The sequence below is a fragment of the Peromyscus californicus genome, unplaced genomic scaffold (assembly GCF_007827085.1).
Source record: "Peromyscus californicus insignis strain IS unplaced genomic scaffold, ASM782708v3 Scaffold_11__1_contigs__length_118956290, whole genome shotgun sequence".
Classification (NCBI taxonomy): domain Eukaryota; kingdom Metazoa; phylum Chordata; class Mammalia; order Rodentia; family Cricetidae; genus Peromyscus; species Peromyscus californicus.
This window is the reverse complement of record NW_026294402.1, coordinates 65,285,774-65,310,048: the sequence shown is the minus strand read 5'-3', so window position 1 is coordinate 65,310,048 and position 24,275 is coordinate 65,285,774. Positions and strand designations below refer to the sequence as shown.

Genomic DNA, 24,275 nt, shown 5'->3' with positions numbered 1-24,275 from the left:
CCTCCAACTGAGTGTGAACATTCAATGCACCATATCATAGGGGTGTGTGTGTGTGTGTGTGTGTGTGTGTGTGTGTGTGTGTGTGTGTGTGATGTCATGTATACACACTTGTACACAACCTCTCCTTCCTTAAAAAGGGTATTTAGAAAAACAAAGTCTTGATGGGCCAGATAGCCCAAGCCTGTAAATTCAATTTCCTGGGAAGTTGAGGCTGGAGGATCGTAAGTCTGAACTTGAGCCTCGGCTACAGAGTGAGTTCAAGACCAGCCTAGACAACTTAGTGAGACTCCATACTAAAATAAAAAGTCAAAAGAGGATCGAGAACACAGCCCAGTGGTAGAGTATATGTCTAGCATGCTCAAGGCCTTGGGTTCAACTTCTGACATTGTAAAAAGTTCTGGTCAAACATGGTATATTTGACCCAGTGGTTCTCAACCTTCCTAATGCTGCGACCCTTTAATACAGTTCTTAATGTTGTGGTGACTCCCAACCATAACATTATTTTCATTATAATTTTGCTACTGTTATGAATTGCAATGTAAATATCTGACATACAGGATACCTGACATGCAACCTCTGTGAAAAAGACATTGGACCCCTGAAGGGTCGCGACCCACAGGTTGAGAAACACTGGTCTACACTCTGATGAGTGAGCCCTTGAACTCCCTGCACGCTCTCTGGGAGGATCCTGCAGCCGGCCCCGCACTTACCTTCTTTAATAATGTCGATAACGTCATTGGCATTGAAGCTGAGTTCGTCCGTGTCCTGAGCGTCATAGGCGTACAAAGCCTTGCACTGGGGCACCTGAGGCTTGGGCTTAGGCTGGGGCTTTGGTCTGCCCCCTGCTGGGGGAGGTCTGCTGGATGTTTGTCTTCGGACTCTGCGGAGAGAGCAGGACCCTGTGAGCCTGGGACACCCCAAGGAAGCAGCAGGTTTTTTTGGTGAGCCATCTTGCCAGCCTTTATACCATGTTGTCTCAATCCACCATTCAGTGTTTCTAACGTACATAATTTCAACTCGTTCCTATGAGTAAGCTCTTTTTTTTTTTTTTTTGAGACAGGATCTCATGTATCCCAGGCTATCCTCAAACTCACTATGTAGCTAGCCAAGGATGGCCTTGAACTTCTTCTGGTCTTCCTGCTTCCACATCCCAAGGTCTGGGGTTATAGACAAGCACCATCACATCTTCATGGCCTCATACGCTAGGCAAGCATTCTACTAACTGAGTTACATTCCTAGTCCTAGGAGCGAGCTCTTTAAACTTGCGTCTGGAACAGGCATTACGGATGTTCATGAAGAGCACTTTTTAAAAAGGACAGAGGAAGTTAGAAAACATGTCTCCCCACTTGCTTAAGGGCCAACCTAAAGCATAGCCTACAAAGGGAACTTAGATGACGCACTCTTCTACGAGGGTCTTGGGGTGAGGGAGGAGCAGTGGGAAGACTCCACGGGAAAAGGGCACTTGCCGCCAAGCCTTGTGGGGCGTCTACCCACCACCCCCACAGCTCCCCAGAGTTTTCTTGAGTGTGAGCAGCAGGAAATATTAGATAGAAGGATTTATTGTGGAGAATCTTGCGGAGATAAACAGATAGAAAATAAAGGATAGCCTCGAGAGGGCCTGGAACCTATTCCAACGGGCCCCGACTGTCTCTGCCCCAGGGTTTTTATAGAGACGCCAAGGGGTGGAGCAAAAGACCTCCTCCCCCAGCACAGCCAAGTGCAGACCATCTCAGACACCTGCACCCAGGCCCGTGGTCCTGATCATCCTCTATGCGGACCTGCTGGGTAAAGCCACGAGGAACCCGAGAACGGGCTCCCACAAAGCCTGACCACCTGAGTTCGATTCCCCCAAGCCCCACATGGTGAAGGAAAGGACTCTCAAAAACTGTCCCCTGACCTTCACACATGCACCACAACATGCGCACACCTACATCATACACAGCAAATAAATGTGATTAAAAGTAGAAGGGTCTGAGGTAAGGATCAGCATGGGAAGGGCTGTCTCTTAGGCCTAGCCACATCTGCGAATACCTGTAAGAACAGAAATAAAAGGGACAGGCCTATAGAAAGACTCATCACTCCATTTTGAGCCATGCCTTCAAGAGGCCCCAGCCCTGGACTTGCTGAGCTCCTGTGGTGACGAACACATGTGCACTAAATGGGATGAACTAGCTGCATCAGGTGGGAGGTGGATGGGGTGAGCCCTGGACGCCAGGTGGGGGTGAGGCCCCTGAACCTTGTCTCTGTCCCCAGGCCTGTGGAAAGCAGCAAACCCCAGCTCTTCATCTCAGGCCATCATACCAAGCACTTTTGTCTGATGAGACTAACTCATGGATCATTACAATGACATAATTTCATACCCACCGTCCATGGGACATCGCCCTTCCCTGGGAAGTGCTTGCTACTGGCCAGCAAGCAAGCTTTTGATTATACACACACACACACCCTGAGCATATGTCAGCATTTGGTTAGGAAGACCCTTTAGCCGGGGCTAATCATCTGATTTCCCAGCAACAAGACATTGGAGGGGATAGGGTGGACATCAAACACCCCAGGAAGGAGATGGAAGCCTGCAGTCTGGAAGTTCATAGGGCATGGCGGGGAGCTTATGCGCACAGATACCCACACACACCTGGGTTCACAAACCCCACCCCCAAACACTTGTACAAGGAAATTCAGTCTCCTACATCCAAAGGAGAGCGGGATATTGTCCTTAGGGCAGAGTCATGAAGTCTGGTAGGGGCAGGGAGGGTGTCCAAGGATATTGGGGTGTAGCACACAGTCCTCTGTGGAAGGGCCCTGAGGGAGGGCGGGAGTGGGAAGATAAGACAATGGATCTACATGGGCAGCTGGGTCAGAGTGGAAGCAGGAGGATTGCTCCAGCATCTGCCTCCGTGGAGCCCCTTCACAGTCTTTTTGTTGTTGTTGCTTCTAGTAGTTTTGAGACGGGGTCTGCATTTGAACTCAGTGTGCAGCTAAGGAACAAGGAATTCTATGCCGATGAAGAGTCCACTGTCTCTAGGGTTTAGCAGACTGGGGACCTGAAGGCAGCCCAGAGCACAGCCAGCCACAACAGCCCTTACCCAGGCTAGGTCAGCAAAGGCCCCAACAGCCTTGGAAACCCAGCCTCTCTCTTTTGTGCCACTAGGGGGCAATGCTGTGTAATAAACACGGAGAACTAATGGCTTTCAACACACTGCCAAACATTGATTAATGAGGTCTTTTAGGTACTAGGAGCTGGCCACTCCCAGCCAGGGTGACTGCCAACTCGGCGCAGAAGGGCCCCTGAGCAGAGCTGGCTCAGAGCTGAGGGCTCAAACTTCCAGGAATTGTGTCAACTACTTGTGAAACACAGTCATTAACAATTAAATCTTACAAACTTAACAATTAAATTAGCAAAGGAAATAAATATGCAAGCTTCATCCCTTCAGAACCATTTTTCTGTCTCTGGTCTGGAGGTTATGAAAGTCTGTCACTGATGTGAAGTGGAGACACTGTAACTCGGTGTGATTACCAATCCACGCCCCCTTCGGTGGAGCCACGCTCACGGCCTGACATATGGCCATGGTGGTACGTGTATTTACCACGTCTTAGTTTGCTTCCTGCTGCTGCCATAACACGCTGACCAAAGCAACTTGGAGATTCTTGGCTACATGTCCTGGTTACAGTTCATCACAATGGGAAGTCAGGGCAGAACTCAAGGCAGGGACTGAGCAAAGACCATGGAAGAATACTGCTTACTAGTGTGCTTATTTGCTTTCTTATACAACCCAGGACCTAGGGGCAGCACTGCCCACACCAATCATTAAACAAGAAGATGTGCCATAGACTTGCCCACAGGTAAATCTGATGGAGGCAATTCCTCAGTTGAGGTCCGTGTTCCCAGATAACCCTAGCTTGGGTCCAGTTAACAAAAACTCAGCCACACACCCCAGGAAGTGGCAACTGCTGCAATCCAGGCATTTTTGTCTGGTTCCATTGCTCACCCACATGCCCCTGCTCGGGAAACCCTTCCAATAATCACCCGAATTCATCCTGATCTGAAATGTTTTCCTGAAGCTGGAGAGACAGCTCAGAGGTTAAGAGCACTTGCTGTCCCTGCAGAGAACCCCCGCTTTGGTTCCTAGCACCCACATGCTGACTCACAACATCTGTGACTCTAGTTCCTGGGGATCTGACACCCTCTTCTGGCTTTTGAAGGTACTAGGCACACATAGGGTGCACACACACACATCCAGGCAAAACACCTATTCACATAAAATAAGATAAAAACTCAAATGCGCCGGGCGGTGGTGGCGCACGCCTTTAATCCCAGCACTCGGGAGGCAGAGCCAGGTGGATCTCTGTGAGTTCGAGGCCAGCCTGGGCTACCAAGCGAGTCCCAGGAAAGGCGCAAAGCTACACAGAGAAACCCTGTCTCGAAAAACGAGAAAAAAAAAAACAAAACTCAAATGCTTCCCTGAGCTAGGCTTGGCAGCACACACCTGTAATTCCAGCACCCAGGAGGCAGAGGCAGGAAGATCTCAAGAGTTCAAGGCCAGACTGAGACAGATCAGGCCTCAGAACTCAAATAAAAACAAACAGCAGGCTTTCTCTCCATGTGTTCTGAACGGGCGGCAGCAGGTGTGGGTAATTTTGGCCCTTCTGCTCTTCCGTGCTGTTTGTATTTCTAATTACCCTGTCTCCTCCAGGATTGAAAGCCGTGTTATAAAGCCAGATCATCCACCAGGAGAACGGGGACAGCAGTGAGAACCCTAGTTAACAATAAAGTGTCTATCCCTGCTGCTATTTCAATAGTCAAAGTGTACTTTATCCATGGGCCTGTCTGTATCTGTGCAGACATGTTAGGACATAGCTATGGAACTACACACTGCCAAACAAATCTAATATCTGATTATGTGTAATTTTCTTAATTAAAAAATTTACATGATTTACTCTTTCTCTGTGTGTGTGTGTGTGTGTGTGTGTGTGTGTGTGTGTGTGTGTGTTGAGGGGATGCATGCCAAAGCATTTGTAGAGGTCAGAGGGCAGTTTGCTGGCGCTGGTTTTCTTCTTCCACCAAGGAGATCCAGGGGACTGAACTCAGGTCAACAGACTTGGTAGCAAGCACATTTACCTGCTGAGCCATCTTGCTGCTGCTATATTTAATTTAAAAAAATTTTAATTTTATGTTTATGAGTGTTTTGTCTGCATGTATGTCTGTGTACCATGTGTGTGCCTGGTGCCCTTGAAGGCCAAGAGGGCATTGGATACTATGGAAATGGAGTTACAGACAGTTGTGAGGTGCCGGGTGAGTGCTGAGAACTGAACTCAGGTCCTCAGGAAGAGCAGCAAGTGCTCTTAATAGCTAAGCCACCTCACTGGTCCTGTATGTGATTTTTTTTTTTTTTTTGTACAGTGAAATCTAGCTTTCTTGTTATGAATTGACAGACCCCTCAGTTCAGGAAATTTACATACATCACTTCATGGTATCTTTTGTCCTTTAACATAATAAATGTATGAAGAATCCACTTAACTTCTCTTTCTTTGGAGCAGGGCATTATACTCAAGTATAACCACACCAGAACCCAGAATGCAATTTATTTTTCCTAAGGAAATATGCACAGCACATCTGAGTTGCATGCTGAGAAATTATCCTGCAAGGTGAATCCTCCATCAGTGGTTGGGGAAGACCTCCATGCAGGCACTAAGATCAACGCCAGTTGACATTCAGGGCCTCACAGAGTAAGTACTGGGGGGTTCTCCTGAGATATGAAAACCTAACTGGCATCAGTCATCTCCAAATTGAGGACTAGTTGACGCCCCTGCCCTGGTCCACAGGATGTGGGTGTGATGCTGATCAGTGATGAGGCTGTTCTGTGAGGGACATGACGCACAGAGCAAGAAGGAATTTGTGACTTGAAGTCGTCCAGATAGAGTACAGTGTCCAGTGATAGCTGCAGCAGCGTGGCCTGCCTCCGCTCTGTTCCATATACTGTACAGCCAGTCCACAGTGTACTAGGGAGTGTTCTCCTACTAGCTCCCTAGGAACAAATGCAAAAGAATGTGGTAGAGAATTTGCTTAGAATGTGTGAGATTCTGGGCTTGAGTCCTAGAACCACACAAAAACAGCTCCCTGACCTGAAACTCAAGTTGCAGCATGTTTTGTTATATATTTAGTCCTTCTAGAATCTTTAAGAAAAATCCAGAAAGGTGGGCTTTTCATTTATTATCCTTTTTTAAAAGTTTAATTAATCAATTAATTTGCTAGGGTTTGTGTAATGCTTGCCAGGGCTCATGTGTGGAGGTCAGAGGACACATTTGGGGGGGGGGGCTCCTACCATGTGGACCCTAGGGATCAAACACAGGTCCTCAGGCTTGGTGACAAATACCCTTACCTTCTGAATCATCTCTCCAGTTCTCAGTTTTTGGCATCTTATTCTCCCCATTATACATATGAAAACACCAAGGCACACTGGTTAAATGACAAGCTATCCGACGAGCATGGCTCAGTAGATGTTTGATGAGGCGAAAGCAAAAGAAACTACAATATGAACCAGACTCATGCCCAGCCTTCCAACTGTGCTTCACCGCTTCCTGTGAACTTTCTGAGAATGTCTCATCATTCCCAAGGTGGGTGTGTACCAGGGAAAGCTGGGGACTAAGCTTTTGAATATCACTGCTTTTGTTCTGCGGATGTGAAATTTGGGTCTTGAATTTCCAAGAAGGAAAAGAATGAAGTCTTATTGTATTGGCTTTAAAAATTACGTTCTGCTCCAAATGCTGAAACCATAGACATTACTGGAAGTATGAGAGTGGGTGCCAGGAATTCCTAAGACCTGGCCTTGGCTTGGGCCAGGTTCTGGCTGCTCCTGTAGACTGTAGATTGAGAATATTGCTATTGGATGCTTGCTGGAAACTTTAAGCCTTTTGAAAATATGACTCCCTTAGGAAGAGTCCTGCCTGATAGGAGACACCTAGGCAGCACTTCCGGCTTCCTAGCTATTCATCCTTTGCTGCCTGGTGGGAAGCCCTGCCACCCAGCACCTGCCCTATTATTCTGGTTCCCTGACTTCTAGTTGGCTTAACCTCTGGAGTGTCTTTGGAAGCGCTCAAAGCCATTCTCTCATGAAACAGAACACTGGATTAAAAATGGCAACAGACGTTTCCAGACTTGGCTTCAATTCTTCCACAATGGACTGTAGGTCGATCACATTACAGTGACCAGAGGAAAAGCTGTCCAGCACACCTGATGTCCGGATGGAGAGTCCATATGGATCAGTATGAAGGTGGGAAGTGGCTGCTTCTGTGATTGTTACAGAGGCTGCCTTCTTCCCTTGAGAATCAGGACAAGAATTCTGAGACAAGTCTCTCACTATGTAGCCCTGGCTAGCCTGGAACTCACTAGTTAGACCAGGCTGGCCTGAAACTCACAGAGATCGCCTGCCTCTACCTTCTGAGTGCTAGGACTAAAGGTGTGTGTCACCCTGATTGGAAAGAAAAAGTCAGGGCAGATCTTTACCGTGAAAGCATCACTAAACCTTAGTATTATTTGGAGAATGATGTTGTGATGACGCCAGTGGTGGCAATCATGTGCAGGAAAGCCACAAAACCAAGGTGATGGCAATCATGTGCAGGAATGCCACAAAACCAAGGTGGAGACGCTTGAGGGGCTGATGATGTGGCTCAGTGGGAAAGCACTTGCTTAGCATGTGTAGAGCCCTGGGCTCCACCTGCAACATTACAGAAAAAGAAAGAAGAAAAAGAGGAAGAGAGGGAGGGGAGGACACAGACAGACAGACAGACGACAGACAATAGACTTTGTTAGAATGATAATTTAGTGAACTTAAAGAAGTTTTTTTTTTTTTGTTGTTGTTTTTTGAGACAGGGCTTCTCTGTGTAGTTTTGGTGCCTGTCCTGGATCTCACTCTGTAGACCAGGCTCACCTTAAACTCGCAGAGATCCACCTGGCTCTGCCTCCCGAGTGCTGGGATTAAAGGCATACACCACCACTGCCCGGCGATTTAGTGAATTTCTTGCTCTCTTCCAAACCAACTGGCTAAATGGAAAGTAACTGATACCCTGACAAACCTGAGGTGCTAACAATACCATTTGATATCAGCCATGGTATAAGACCCCAAAGAGATGAAGGCTGTACAGAATGCGTCTGTGAAGAACCGGAACACTGAGGGGTGGGGAGGGAACGGGAGGATTAGCACAGGGCTTGGAGGGTCAGGGAGGAGGCTGCGGTGGTCCGGTTCTAGACTGGTAAATTCAAGGTGAACCTTTGGCACTTTGATCTCAATAGGAATCCTCATGTTTAGGGAGAAAGTCCAAGTTTGGGGTTCCCTTTGAGCTCCAGCACAGTTTGTCTTTTGGCAAGGAGATACTGTTAAATTTAGGTAACGATGAGTCTCCTGAAACGCCATAGCCAAGTTCTCTGCCACATTAGATACTGAGTTTTCAAGTTTGTGTTGTAGAAAACAAATGTTAGGTTCCTACTTCCTATCCCCTTGTTTGTTTTTTAGAAAAAAATATTTGTTTTTATTTTATGTGCATATGTGTTTTTTGTATGTATACCACCTGAACGCAGTGCCCCAGAAGCCAAGAGAGGGGGTCTAATCACCCTAGAAGAGTTAAGGGAGTTGGGAGTGCTGAGAACTGAACACAGGTCAGCAGCCAGTATCCTTAACCATGGAGCTGTCGCTCCCCAGTGTCACCCCCTTCTCAACCTCCTTGTGTTTGTCTTTCTTCTTTAGAGACATGGTCTCAGTCTTTAGCCGAAGTTGGTCTGGAACTCAAACTATAGTAATCCTCTTGCCCCAGCCTCCTAAAGTGCTGGAATTAAAGGCAGGAACCACCCCGCTCAGCTAAGTTTCTACTTTTTAGGGACTGTCTACAAAGCATGTCTAGGTGTATGATGAGAAGACTGGCTAGAATTCTTGTAGCTCCTGGACTTAGTGTGCTAATGTCAGAGTATACATGTGGCAGACAGGAAAATCACATTGCCTGTTGGACAACTGTGATGCTTTCCTTGCTCCCAGCCTCCCAGCTAGTCTCCCAGACAGCAGCATGGGTACGGCATCAGAGCCTGAAGGCAGGGAAGGGCGTGATAAGACTTCAACAGGGCTGGAAGGGAGCAGCCTTGGTGAAGACCCAGCATTCCTACATTGCCTACTTTTGGCTGACAGATGCTCCCAGCTGGCCCATATGCAAGTCTGTGACTTGCAAGGCAGGCTGAAAAGATGGTGTTGCTTGCCAAAACCAAAGCAAATGGGAAGCCAGCAGACAGAGCGAGGAGACTTGGAGGGTGGCTGCTTATAATCCCCTGCCGACTTTGGAACACAAAACAGGGCCCAGGAGCGATCTGGGGACTGTTGTAGTGACACTCAGGCCTGTGAACAGCATCTGGGTCAAGTGAAAAGTCCACTGTCTTCCCAACCCACTATTCCCTGAACCCTATCAACTGGACACCAGCTGCCCTTTAGATTTCTGTGCACCACGGGGTCCTTCCTTGGATGAGTGGCATTAGCACTGTCTGGGAACTTGGTAGAAACATAGGTAGGAAGATGGCTCCGTTGGTACTTGTTTTGTTACATGAGCATGAGGACCAGAAGCCACACCAAAAGCTGGATGTGGCAGTGTGTGTCCGAAATGCCAGCACTGGGGAGGTGGAGAGAGGAGGGTTACCTCAACAGGAGACTATAGCTTAAATAACAAGGTGGTAAGAAAGTAGATGACACCTGAAATCCACGCGTGTGCTACACACACACACACACGCATACACACACGCACACACACGTGCACTGCCACAGTCAAATTTTTGTTTTGTTTTGTTTTTTGTTTTTGTTTTTCGAGACAGGGTTTCTCTGTGTAGCTTTGCACCTTTCCTGGAACTCACTTGGTAGCCCAGGCTGGCCTCGAACTCACAGAGATCCGCCTGGCTCTGCCTCCCGAGTGCTGGGATTAAAGGCGTGCGCCACCACTGCCCGGCTGCCACAGTCAAATTTTAAGAGAGAGAAGGAGTGGGAGGCAAGCCCTTCAGGCAATTCTGGTGAACAGCAGGGTCCGAGAACCACAGCTGGAAGCCGAGCCGGTCCGCTCCCCCGGGTCATGAGAACAGAGGGACACAGCTGTTTCCGTAAGAGAAGGGAGCATGCGCTCTACTAATGGCCCCCTGTGCAATAGAGGTTATCGTGCCTCCTGTCTGTGGCCCAAATGACAGGATAAGTTAACACTTGATAGGGAGCATCTGGGAGGCAGAGGCAGGTGGATCTCCGAGTTCCAGGCCAGCCTGGTCTTCAAACTGAGCTCCAGGATAGCCAGGGCTACACAGAGAAACTCTGTCTCAAAAAACAAAACAAAGAAGCCAACTTGACACAACTCAGAGTATCTGAGAAGAGGGCACCTCAGTTGATGAACTGAATTGATCAAATTAGCCTGTGGTCATTTGTGTGAGAAACAGTCTTGATCAATAGTTAATGTGGCCAGGCGGTGGTGGCCAAGAAGATTCTCAGATGGGAGCAGGGCTACCAAGAAGACCCAGAGAAGCCGAGAGGCAGAGAAGACGGGAGAGCGGCCCAGCTGCCTGGAAGCCGCAGAAACCAGCTGAGCTGCCTGGAAGACGGTTAGACCAGAGTCACTTGGAAAGGACAGTCTCGGAAGTGTGGAGCAACCTGAGGCTGTGCAGTGTGCTCCAGGTTTCTGAGCTGTCACCCATGCTGGGGTGGGCCTTGGTGATGCAGTAGCCTTTGAGTCATGTCTGCTCCTGTAAGAACCCCTCACCCACATTCCTGTAAGAAACCCCAATAAAACTCCTTGCTTCACACCAAGTTGGACTTGGGTGGTGTGCATATTTTGGTCTGTTATGGGTTCTCTATCTCGGGGTGAGTAGACACGTGTGTTACATCTCCCCAGGAAATGTTTTGTCATAACAACAGTTATAAACTGACACGTGTGTATTGGAACAGAACCCAGGCCCTCTGCAAAGACAGTAAGTGTTCTTAACTGCTGAGCCACTTCTTCCCAGACCCTGGTATCCTATTCTAAATGTTGCTGAAACTATGAATGTTTAATTATGCAACTGCAGGCACAGACAAAAGTAATAAAACAAACGACCGTCATCCCTCAACTACACCAGGGGAAAACAGAAAGATCACTCATTAGCAGAGTCTTATGGCTGAGAGCACGTGACTGTTGATGTTTCCAAGGTAAGCTCCTTCCCAGGGGATGAAATGGGCTATGTTGCTATTAACTTGGTCCCACAGCCATGGGTCCTAGATTACAGCACTCGAGTAGAAAACTGAACTTGGGAAACCAGCGCTGGTGCTCAGAGAACCCCTGAATCCTCTGCATGATTGGTGGAGCAGAGTTCACAGGCTTTACCACAAGACATGGGAAATCTTACCCAGCAGCACCCTGGTCCGGGACCTTGAGGAAATCCAGGCTCTCTGGGGTCTGTGACAATCGGTCTGAGCCTGTGGACTGTTGCCGTGGCAAGGGTGGGCGGGCCATAGAGGTGTACAGGCTTTTCTGATTGGACCTCTGGTTTCCAGGAGCGTGAGGAGGAGGCACAAACTGGTTTCTGATGACTCCATTTTGATGGCATCCTAGATAGGAAAGAGAAGAAACAATGTCAATTTCTGATGCTTTGCCAAAAGGTCCTTCATACTTATTTCATTAACTAGCTGGAGGCAAGTGATTTAGCTACTCTGGTCCTCAGTTTCCCTTTCTGAAAATATTACTACCAGTAATATATTGTAAAACTGTTAATACACTATTTTCCTCCCAACTTTACTGAGGTATAACTGATAAATCAGATTGTATTTGGGGACTATAACACGATAGCACCAATGTCACCTGCCTAGGAAGTGCCTCAGTTTCTAGATATCTGGGTTCAAGCCCACAGTCAGAGCAAGATGAATTTGCAGTCAGCTGCTGGCAAGCCATTTTTGGGTCCACAAGGTCATGACTCAGGAGGGCAGCAGACAGTGGGTTAAACAGTTGTACATTCATTTTTCATGAGTCAGTCTCAGGTGTCCTTGACTGAAGACTGCTGTGTGCAGTATGGAAAATCCTTCACATAGGTGAGGGAAATGCAGCCATCTAGCCAGATCAAGCCGATGAAGAAAGTTCTGTGTACCCAATAGTGATTTCTAGTTAAGATCTCAAAAGTTGCATTAGCCAGTAGGTCATGGATGGATGGGTGGGGTGGGCTGTCGATCACGAGGGCATTATTATTCCCTGCCATGTAAGAAGTAGCCCTAGCTCTCTTCCTGCTGACACAGCAGGCCGAGTGGAGAACGAGGCCCACTTCAGTAGGGCATGCCAGAAAACTGCAGGATTCTGTAGTAGCAATGGAGTGGCCAGGGCCTGGGGACTCAGGCTCTGAAACCCTGTTGGTCTTGAGCAAGGATTGTAATCTTTGAGAAGGTCAGCTTCTCCATTAAAGGGCAAGGAGACTGGTCCAGCGTTTACCTGCTTGCTTCCAGCTCTGATATTCATTTCTCTGTTATCTTGGCACCCTTCTAAAGGTACAAGTGAGCTTTCCCCTCCCCAGAAACAATGGCAGTGTTCTAGGGCAGAGCATTTAGAAGTATGGCTTTTCTTCCCGCCGGCTCTCTTGCCATTTCCTCCCACAGGCTCCAGGCTGGATGGAAACTAGACGCCGGAGACAAATAAGACTTTCTCCTCATCTGACCCAGTGAATAAGAATTTGAAGGGCTCCCCACAGCATCTGGGCTTGGGAGGACACTGAGGCCCCACTTGCTGCCAAGAGTGCTAAAGAGAGGAAAGAGTGTGGCAGAGTGGGCTGTTTCCTAGGGCACAGAAAAAGTAGGGGAGTGCCCCCATGTCACCAGAGACTCATTTGTCCACACTGAGTTCAGAGACTGAGAATAAGCATTCAGCAGATATATTTTATGCCTGTTGAAATTAATAATAAAATTTGGCTTGTATTATATGTGCTTTTCAGAGTTCATTGTTCTATGAATTCATCTTTATTACATTTTACAAAAGTATGATTTGTGATAAGCTGGGAAACTCTTTTTTTTTTTGGTTTTTTCAAGACAGGGTTTCTCTGTGCAGTTTTGGTGCCTGTCCTGGAACTTGCTCTATAGACCAGGCTGACCTCGAACTCACAGAGATCCACCTGGCTCTGCCTTCCGAGTGCTTGGATTAAAGGTGTGCACCACCGCTGCCCGGCTAGCTGGGAACCTTTTTAAAATCTAAAGGAACTGAGGGTTGAGGAGATAGCTCAGCTGCCTTGCAAGCCTGAGGATGTGAGCTCAATCCCTGGCACCCGCACTAAAAGCCAGGGGTGGTGGCTCATGTTTATAATCCCAACACAAGGTAGATGGAGACAGGAGGATCCCTGTGGATAGACACATTGGATAGGCACCCAGTCCAGCCTAATTGGTAAACCTCAGGTCCTAGGAAGAGACTCTGTATGGCCAGCTGGTGGTGGTGCACGCCTTTAATCCCAGCACTCAGGAGGCAGAGGCAGGCCTCTGTGAGTTTGAGGCCAGCCTGGTCTGCAGAGTGAGTACCAGGACAGCCAGGGCTATTTAGAGAGACCCTGTCTCCAAAACAAAACAAAACAAAACAAAAACTAAGATGCATAGTTCCCAAGAATCAACACCTGAAGTTGTCCTCTGGCCTCTACATGTGTGTGTACAACATGTATGTGCACCCCTTCTCCATTTTTCACCTGCAGACATACCACCAACAAGCACATGGACCTACACACACCCCCACGCCTCCCCCAACACCCCTCCAATAAATAAACAAACCTGAGAAATGTAAAGTTCTGGTCATCACTTTTATAGATCTTTTGAGAAGTGTTGCTTTAATGGACTTGGGCTAATTCCTCATTTGACTGATGAGGAAACTGTCATGTAGAGGTTGAGGCTATGTTCGAGGTCACTGTAGGCTGATTCGGTTGGAGGATACTCCGGCCAGAGCTGAGGTAAAGGAGCATCCAGATAGTCCTGGCAGAAGGCCAGCACTAAAGAGTCACACAGTATGTGTAAACCCTGCTTCTCGTGAGTCTCTCTGAGCTTGGTTGCTCCTTAACAGTTAAAGAAGAAAAAGAGGAAAGAAATCTGGGCTGAGATGGGGCCGAGACTCCAAAAGAGAGGAGAGCTCATTTCTCACTGCTGGGCAGTGTTCATGCTTAGAGTACAAGTGTGAGGTCCCAGAATAGGAGATTAAAGAATTGCTTGGAGTTTCTTATCGTGGGCATGGGGCAAATAGGATCCTCTCATCTGCTATGACTTGGCTCGAAAATGGCTCCCAAATGACCTGTTCAGACCTACCCTAGAATGACTGATGTCCTACTCTGGGGAGTTTCTTATGGTCTGAACTTTGTGAGTGATAGAGACTTGTTTTTATTTAAATGCTGAAAAGTATGGGGACTGGGGAGAGGTGGCGCAGTTGGCAGTGTTTGCCTAGCATGCACAAAGCCCTGGGTTCAAGTCTCAGTGTCACACAAACTGGATATTTCTTGCTGTCCACACCAGTAACCCCAGCACTGCAGAGGCGGAGTCAGGAGGAAGGTCAAAAACTCAAGGCCATGCTCATCGATGCAACAAATCCAAGGACAGTTTGGTTATAAAGCCCTCTTTAAAAACAAAAAGCTGGGTGTGGTAGTTCACATCTTTAATCCCAGCGATCCAAGACAGAAGCAGATGGATCTCTGGGAGTTGGAGGCCAGCCTGGTCTACTTATTGAGTTCTAGGATGGTCAGAGCTACATAGTGAGACCCTGTTTTTATTTTTTATTTTTTGAAACAGCATTTCTCTACATAGCATAGCCCTGACTGTCCTACAACTCACTCTGTAGACCAGGCTGGCTTCCAATTCATAGAGATCCATCTGCCTCTGCCTCCCAAGTGCTGGGATTAAATGTGTGCTCCATCATGCCCAGAAGACCCTGTCTTAAAAAAACAAAAACAAAACAACCAGCTGAAAACTATGAAACAAGGGCCAAAAAAGCTTTCGTAACATTTTGTAATTCTCCCAGATATTATTTCACTTTAGGGATGTCTCCTGGATTTCATTTCACTAAGAATAGATGGTTTTCTATTAATTCGCCAGGCCATTAACTGGTTATGAACCACTGCTGCGGTATGTGGCTGGAGCCTGGCGCTGGTGGGTTGGTACCCAGAAAACTCCTGGGCCCATCAAGGCAACATCTGGCATCGTAAAACCAGCAGCATTCTGCTTGTGGTGAACAGGAACTCATTTATCTCTCTCTGCCCTAGGAAGTGACAGAGCTGGGTAATGAAACCCAGACTGTTCCCTGTGCAGTAATGTGGGCTCACTGACTTTGTTTCCTAAATTTTAGGGTCATGTGTATGGCTGCCTTGTATTTACTAGCTGACGGGTTTCTTCCCAAACAATCTCTCTTTATCTCCTTATTTTGTGGGTATGTGTGTGTACACATGTATATATGTGTATGTGGAGGTCAGAGGTCAACCTCATGTATTGTTCTTCAGAAGTCATCCATCTTATTTCCTGAGACGGAGTCTCTCGCTAGTGCCTACGTCTCACTGATTAGGTAAGGCAGCAAACAACAAGAATTTTCCTGCCTCTATCTCCCCAGCACTGGGATTCCAAGTCACGCCACAGTGCCCAGCTTTTTACATGAGTGCTGGAGCTTGGAACGCAAGTCAGACTGAAACATTTCTCTAGCTCTCCAAACATCCTTTGGAAGTTGCAGGTCCAGACTCAGTGGTACCTCTCCACGGTGCATGCACGGCTTACCTGGGGGAGCAGGGGCAGCTCTCATTGGGTAATTGGCATTCTTAGTTCCACCAGAATACCCTCTGCTTTGGATGGTATTCCTTCTGGTAGGGCCTAAAACAAACAAGCAACCAGGAATCGAACTCAAGTCACCAGGCTTGGTGGAAAGTGCATTTACCCACTGAGCCGTCTCATTAGCCCCCAATTCAGGTTCTTTATATCAGCCCAAACAGATTGCTGTAAACACAACTAGGACATGAGTGCCAGGTATAATGTGCACAAAACACAAACATTCATTGCACTTCGGCCTGCCCGTTCTCCTCGTCACTGCTTTGGTTTGCAGTGCCCCACCTCGTGAGAACCCAACCTTGTGAGAACCCGACCTCGTGAAAACCCGACCTCGTGAGAACCCCACCACAGACAGCAGCAGAAACACAGACGCTTCTGCACCCAGATCTGCACAGAAGAGCCAGGTGCATGGCACCAGTAGAGGCAGGGCCCGGGCGACACTTACGAGAGTTCTTGGGCAGCCCAGGTCCGATGCTGACCTGCAGCACTTTGTTGCTGGGCTTGAGGATGGCCAGGTCGCCGAAGCCTTGGTGGAATTGCACTTGCCGGGAGCCCCCTGCACTCCAGGGACCCCAGTTCTCCTTTTTTAACTTCAGTTCAAGGCTGTGACAAGCACATGGATTGAAATTATGAGCCAGAAGGAGCTAACGAGAAAACGGTACTCATGAACCAACTGCTGCCCGGAAGGTGATCACTACAGAATGCGCAAGCCCAAACCATCCAACCCTCACACAGGGGATGGTACAGCCAGTGCGGCACAGCTGCTAGGTGATTGCCACACCAGACGCACAGGCATCTGGAGTTCAACATCTGTGAGAACCCTGTTGGTGAGTGGTCTTCCTCATTTATGTCACAGGGTTACTCTCTGGTGGTCAAGGGTGACTGCCTAGGGGACAGGGACAACTTTCCCTCTGTTGTAACATTGGGCTTCCAGCTGTGTTTGCTGTGTGGAGGACTGAGATGTCAGATACAAGAGGGCAGACTATTCTAGACCATAGACTGTGGCTACTGTTCAGTTATATTCTGTTAGTCCACCACCGTCGCTCACCCAGGTAGGAAGGAAGAACACCAAAACCCAAATGGGAGGGAGGGTGTGATGGTTAGTTTTAATTATCAACTTGACACATTCTGGAATCACCCGAGAGACTGTCAAGATCAGGGTGACTTGTGGGCAAGTAGGGGATTATTTTGTATAATGGTAATTGATGTGGGAAGATTCACTGTGGGCAGCACCATTCCCTATGCAGAGGATCCTGGACTGTATATGTGTAGAAAGTACTGAGTAAGTATGCACATATTAATTAATTTCTCTCTGCTCTTGACTACGGATATGATATGATACAACTACCTGCTTCAAGTTCCTGCTTTGACTTTCCTGCTATGATGGACTGGAATCTGAACTCCAGGAGCCAAAAGAAACACTATGTCTATACACCTGCGTGATACACTGTATAGTCTGCTCTTTTAACTTAGGAAATAATAATGATTCTATTGTCAACTTCATTCATCTCAGCATTACAGTCTCATGGTTGCCTCGTTTTTATGGATAAAGAGATAGACTCTATTGCTATAACTCTACAGATGGGGAATTTAAGAAAAGCTAAACAACTCTCACTCAGCAAAAATGAGATCAGAAACTCAACAATATATGGTGTCTTGCCCATTAGAGCATTTCACTAAAGCATGTGAAGGTGAGCTAAGACATAAGGCATTACTACCCACACCCCATGTCCCAGATTCCCCACCCACAATTTGGGGAGTCAGAACACCTATTCCAGTCCCCTTTTCCTGCCTCCAGCCTGACTGCTGTTCCCTCTGCTAATCCTGCCTTCCTTGAGTGATCTTTGTGTAAATGATAAAAAATATCCTTTGATGATTTGATTATTTCACAGAAACATAAATGTGACCCCAGCAAAGCCCTGGGCTGTCTTCAGCACGACTCCCTGTTCCTGGAGATATTGAGATGCCCAGAGTGGGGCTAGCTGAAGGGATAGAACCACACAGCCCACCCTGCAGGCCTCCCCACCTCTCAGTCTGGACCCCAGATCCCAACTCACGTATTGCTGAATTTCAGAGGTAGTTGCTTCTGGGTTTTTTCCTCGTATCGCTTTGCTAAGAGGCTCAAGAACTCCGTTTTGAAGACGGATTCAAGCAAACTGTCATACTCTTGCTCGTGGAGGATGAAGATGTCATCCTGCATGGTACTGAGAGAAATCAGGTGGAGTTAACATGAGCCGCTCTTCCGCTCACCCACCAGCTCTGTCCTTATCATTTGGAGGCAGGGAGAAGGGAATGTATGCTAAGCATACGTCACTGTACTGCTACACACTGTACCCACTGAACCCGTTCCAAACACTACAAGGCCCATCATTACTCTTCATACTCATTCAAAACCATCCTGTAACGGCGGCAGTAAGCTCTTTTTTTTTTTCTACCTTCCTTCCCTGGTTCCCTTTCTCTTCTCTCCCTCTTTACGATGCCCTGACTTTGAGTTTGATTCCAGGGATGCACACAGTGGAAGGTGAGGAGCAGCTCCTGCAAGCTGTCCTCTGATGTCCACACTACTCTCCCCACAATACATAAAATATAATAATGAGAAGTAAGTAAAAGTATCACTTAAAACAGAACACAGACTAAGAATTACATGATAAAATTGAAGACATCTGTCTCCATAGGGAAGTGGAGGGGCTGGAGCGATGGCTCAGTGGTTAAGGGGACTGGAGTTCCATTTCTAGCACTCCTGGTGGGCAACTCACAACTGTTTGTAAATCCATCTCCTCTGACCCCTGAGGACAATGTGCAATACACACACAATTTAAAATAAATCTTAAAAAAAAAAGAAGTTGATGGCTAACCACTAAGGTAAGTAAAACACTTCCACACGGTTTCAAAATTAAGGGTAGTCTATATTTAAAGAATATATTTTAAGGGCTAAAGAGATGGCCCAGAGGTTAAGAGCATTCATTACTAGCAACCACATGGTTGTTCACAAAGGTCCATATGTCAGTCTCAGGGGATCTGATGCCCTCTTCTGACCACTATAGGTACCACATATGTGCAATGTGGTGCACAGACATACATGCAGGCAAACACTGATACCCATAAAATAAAAACAAAAGGAAAGAGTAAAAATACATTTTAAATTTAACTTCTGCCTCAAAAAATTTATTTATTTATTTGACTTTAAAAATTTGATTTATTTTGGGGATTATAATTATGAGCCTCATAATGACCTCATGCTGGTTTGGGCAGGAATTCTGGGAAGGAAAAGTACAGTATCCCATTAAAGGAATAATTATTCCACCTATCTCTTTAACACGGTTTAAGGGGAGCCCACCTTTCTAGGGGTGATCCCTTGGCTGGGAGTTTGACTGCCCAGCTGGAATGTAGGGTCTCCACCCAGGCCAGCGATTCTATTATTCTCTTGACCAGTTTTCCTTTAATGGGCCTTTATTGTTGCTCTAGCTCCGACATGTCTGGACAAGCCTGCTTGCCTGGTGCTGCTTTCTGGAAGACTATTCATTATTCATCAAGATGAAGTGAGCAAGACCGTGAGAGATTTAATATGTTAGACTTGAGTGTCATTATCTATCATTCCTCTGTGTGTGTGTGTGTGTGTGTGTGTGTGTGTGTGTGTGTGTGTGCAAGCAGACTCGAACCTCATGCCAGTTAGCAGCATGAATCTGGACATAAGATGCATTTGGACACTTCAGCTATGAATCGTCGAATTCAAAAGCCTCTCCCTTCAGTCGCCCAGGTGGAAGTTAGTCAGGCTCCTGGGCTTGGAAACAAAGCTTTTAGGTTTATTTACTCTTTAAAAAAAGGACTCATACTTGTTTTTGAATTTCACCCCTCTTTTTCATACACACAAGCGGTAATTCCTTGCAGGCGCCTGCGGCCCTCTGTGCTGAAAGATCTTGTACCGCTCTGGCTTGGCTCTGACTTGCCCCATTCTCCTCCCCTGTGGCTTACTTACTGTATTGCTGACAACACTCGAAAATTTGTTTTCACTCTCAACCAACGGGTCATCTTTACAAAAATGTCTGTCATAAAACAGACTAAAGCCCTAAAGGAGGTTTTGTTTTTTAAGCTTAAAAGGTGATTTCCAAATACAGCATGTCTTTATTTAAGTCTTTTTTTAACATCTTTTCCTGACCATGAAATAAATGCTCCTTTTAATAACCTGGAAGATAAAGAGGCAAATGAATTTTTAAAAAGCTTGCCTGGAATTCTGTCCCCCAGAGAAACTAGGGCAGAGGTGCTCACCTTGTAGGTTGAGACCCTTTTGGGGGTTAACAGATCCTTTTACAGTGGCCACCTAAGACCATTGGAAAACACAGATATTTACATTATGATTCATAACAGGAGCCAAATTACAGTTATGAAGTAGCAAAGAAATAATTTTATGGTTGGGGTCACCACAACATGAGGAACTGTGTTAAGGGGTCGCAGCATTAGGAAGGTTGAGAACCACTGGACTAGAGGCAGCAGATCTAGAACCCCTCACACTGTGTGTTGGACCTATTTCAAGAATATTCCCCCGACTGTCAGGTAAGAGGTCTATCTTCCTCCTTCCTATCCTCCTGAAAGCTTTTGTGCCTACAGGTCACCATTGCGCGCGCGCACACACACACACACACACACACACACACACACACACACACACACACACACACAGAAGCCAGTCTTTCTCAATCACTCTCTACCTTACTTCTCTGGGACAGGGTCTCTCAGTGGACCTGGACCTCAGCTCCATGGACCCCCCTGTCTCTGCCTCCTTAATGCTGGATTCCAGGAGCATACCACTGTGCCGAGCTTTCCTGTGGGTGCTGGGGAAATCAAACTCATCCTCATGCCTGATCAGCAAGTACATTACCAACTGAGCCATCTCCCCGTTCCCCTCCCTCCCAACAGAGTCTCATGTAGCCTAGGCTGGACGATCTTGAACTCGCCCTCCTGCCTTCAACTGGGATTATAGGCATTAGATCCAAGCCCTTCTCATACAGTGCTGGGGGGCAGAAGCCAGGCCTTCATGTGTGCCAGCCAAGTAATGTACCAACTGAATTAACTTCCCTAGCCTGTGGGGGTTGTTCTTAAATTCAACATTCTCGGTAAGAATGTGAGAACCAGGAAACCAGAACATCTACCTAATGCAACTCTCATAGATGCTTTTCTAGGAACATCAAGCAGCAGGATATCTATTGACCCAGACAGCCCTCTCCTCAAACTTCTACAGCTCAGCTCCTAGAACAAGGAGATTCAAAAGCCTTGCCAGATAGAGTCCACATCTATTATAGTAAGGCCACCCTTCTAGTTCATACAGTTCTCCTAATAGGAGCTTAAAACTGGGTGCCTGTCCTGCATGATGGACAGTGTCACTCCCAGAAGCAATGGGCACTACAGGAAAATCTCAGTGCCAGACACAGGATACCTATTTACAAGTTCTTATCAGGGAGGCTGCAGAGGTACCCCCAAACAACACAGACTGTTGCTGTTGCTCTTGGTTGCCCTGCTACAATCCTATGGCCAAAGATACCACACACTGTGGCTGAAGGGCAAGGAGAAATTGCTCTCCAGTTGACTAGGGAAGTTCTTCCCTAGCTTTCGTGGTACTGGGAGGGGCTACGCAGGCTGCTGGTGGAGAAAAGACATCAATGATCTCACCTAGCACTAGCTTCTGCATGCTTCAATACTGAACTGCCAGGGCGAGATGTGCCCACCCGTGGAACAGTGGCAGATGTGCCCACCCGTGGAACAGTGGCAAGACTGTTCTTGGGAGTCCCCGACTGCTCTGTGGACCGGATTGGAGGCCTGCGCAACAGGAGGGACTTCATTTCCTGTATTGTAAACCTGGTCAAAAATCTATGGCTAGGAAGGTCACAGGTCCTAGGAGGGGTGGGAGGGAAGGACACAACCTACTGCTGCTGTGTTAAGATGTCAGATTCAATGAATACTGCGAATGTAATCAATGAACACCACAAATGTAATTAATATCATGAGTGTAATTAATGAATATCATGAGTGTAATTAAAAAAAAACCCAAAAGGAAAAAAAAAAAGATTTCAGATTTTATTATTTTAAGATTATGCGTATGACTATGTGCCTGTGTGGGGATGTGCACACAAGTGCCAGCTGAACAGGCATGAAGACTCAAGTTTGATTTGTCTTCTTCCTGGCTGCTTTTCTATGAGCTGCTGGTACTTGCTGCCAAGCCTGATGACCTGAGTTCGATTCCTGGTACCCACGCTTTGGAAGGAGAGAGCATTTGTATTTATCCACACTACAGACCCTTCTTCTACACACACAGTCCAGGTTATTTGAAAGCAGACTATATGTTTCTTTCCAGCCTTTTGGCTAAGATCAAGTTTACAGCAAAGTATAAATATTGTATTATTTTATGCTTAATATTTCAGTATGTGCCATTAAAAAGTAAAATTTCTTTATATAAAAACATAAGCACGAGGCCATTATCATGCTTAAAGAAATGAGCATTAAACCCTTCATATAAAATATTTACTCGTGAGCACATTTCCTAGACTGCTTTTTAATTGTTTGTGGATGGCTGGTTTATCTGAAGAGAGCTACTTCCTACCAACACTTAGGTCCTAAGAGTTAGCAGTAGGCTTAGAGATCAAGCTTGTGGGATATTTCAATAGTCTGAACCGGAGAAACACATCCAGTGATTGTCAGTTCAGCCAAAAGCCAACTAGTAAGTCTCATAAATTCTTGAAAACACAAACAGATGTTGCAACATATTTTCCTGAAGTGCAAGACAGTTATTCCCTGCTTTCTTCACACCAGCATTGACGTGTCCAAGACACATCCACACATCACCACACCTACACCACCACTCAGGACTCGGATACCACCATGAATTTCAGCGTTGGGCTCAACCTTGCAAAGTCAGCCATCCTCTCCTCCTAGCTGCTTAACTAACCTGGATTTGAATAGCTGGGCTAACCTAATGTATCAGGAAAAAGAGGGAACAAGATTAGTCTTGGTAAGTGGGAGGCCCCGTAGCTGCAATGTGCAGACGTGACTAAAAGATAAAAGCTTTCTCCCTTAGAGTTAGGAAAGCCTCTCGGCTGGGAACCTCTGAAAGGGAACAGCCATAACGAAAAGGGCCTGTATGAGGGGGATGGAGAAAAGGCTGGTTTTACCAGGACGTGTTCTATTCCTAGAGGCTCTGGCAGAAGGGCTTGGGAAACCAGAAGAAAGAATTCGAGACTAAACAATCACACTGGGTAAACCTTAAAGTCACAGTAACAGGACAGAGGTGTTTGGTGAGGGGGCGGTCAGCGGGTCTAGTCAAACCATGAAGTCTGATGGGCCAGAGACAGACTGGGCAACAAGGGCAGGAGAAACAATCCTGGCTCCCACAATAACAGCTTCCAGGTGTGATTTCCTAGCTTTCAGCCACAGCTCTCAGGCGAATCCAGTACATTTCAGCTCACCCAGTTACATTCTGGTTCAGTGTCCTCTCAGGCTGGAAAAAAAGAGAACATCTTCCCACTGGGTTCTTTAGAACTCCAAGGGTGGCTAGGAAGGGTGTGGCCAGTAGGGCGTAAAACAGCCAATGAACGAAAGCTTAAAGATGACCCAGATCGCTGCCAGAGCCTGTCCAGGAGACCCAGGGCTCTTACTGAGGTAGCACTGAGGGAGGACAATGGTATATTCCTCAGCTGTGAAATGTTACACCCCGAGTTAGTGTTTTAAGCATTTAATTTCCCTGTCCCACCTGGCCCTTTATCCAGGAAAATTGGGAATGGATAATAATAGAAGGACAGTCACAAAGACACAGGCAAGGATAGACATACTACAAATGTATTTTGGATTATCCTACGGCAGTAATGATTCCATGGTCAGAGGCCCGAGTTGAGCTTTCCTCTGAGCCTAGCAGTTTTATTTAGAGAGGGACATCCCGTTTCTAGGTAGTCATGGTCACCAGTGATCAGAATTGTAGTGGACAGCTGTTCTGTCTATGACCTTGAAGGACCACCCCAGAGATGCAGCAGCTAACTGCTCCACCTGCCTATGACCTTGAAGTACATGTCCCTGGGGTGTGGCCTCTCTGCGACCCTTAAGACCTGAGATGCACATAGGCATTGCTCTCTTCTCTTGTGCATGATTTTTGGAGACAGGACTGAATCAGGTGGCTGGAACAATGTTCCAGAACCTGTGACTATCCTGTTATATACAGAAAGTTTTCCCCCTAATAAATTCCTTTACCCATTAAACAGACTCCATGGATTTCTCATTATATTTGGTGCCCACATAGGTGGGCCATCCATGGCCCTTATCCACATAGAGAAACTTCCACATGAACTAGCATTTTACCCTCTCTGGCCCAGATCACTCCCTCCCAAGTTGCATCTGTGTTCTGCATGCTGGGGCAGACTTGCACTCCCTGGCCCCTCCCTTCCAAGCCTGTTTGGCCTCCTGCATTGCCATCTGCCCATGCGCTCACTAGCCAGGGGTGCATTT

The 24,275-nt window shown here is 47.0% G+C and overlaps 1 protein-coding gene across 1 annotated transcript in view; it reads right to left on the bottom strand.

Annotated features, from left to right (window-relative positions):
• Myo1e (myosin IE) overlaps positions 1-24,275 on the bottom strand; it is a 205,140-nt gene that overhangs the window by 3,150 nt on the left and 177,715 nt on the right. Inside the window, exons 23-27 of the mRNA XM_052713547.1 lie at positions 17,849-17,995; positions 16,237-16,394; positions 15,744-15,836; positions 11,387-11,588; positions 711-880 (exon numbers count right to left, since the gene is read on the bottom strand). Coding sequence (XP_052569507.1) covers positions 711-880; positions 11,387-11,588; positions 15,744-15,836; positions 16,237-16,394; positions 17,849-17,995 — 770 coding nt within the window. The remainder of the gene's footprint in view (positions 1-710; positions 881-11,386; positions 11,589-15,743; positions 15,837-16,236; positions 16,395-17,848; positions 17,996-24,275) is intronic.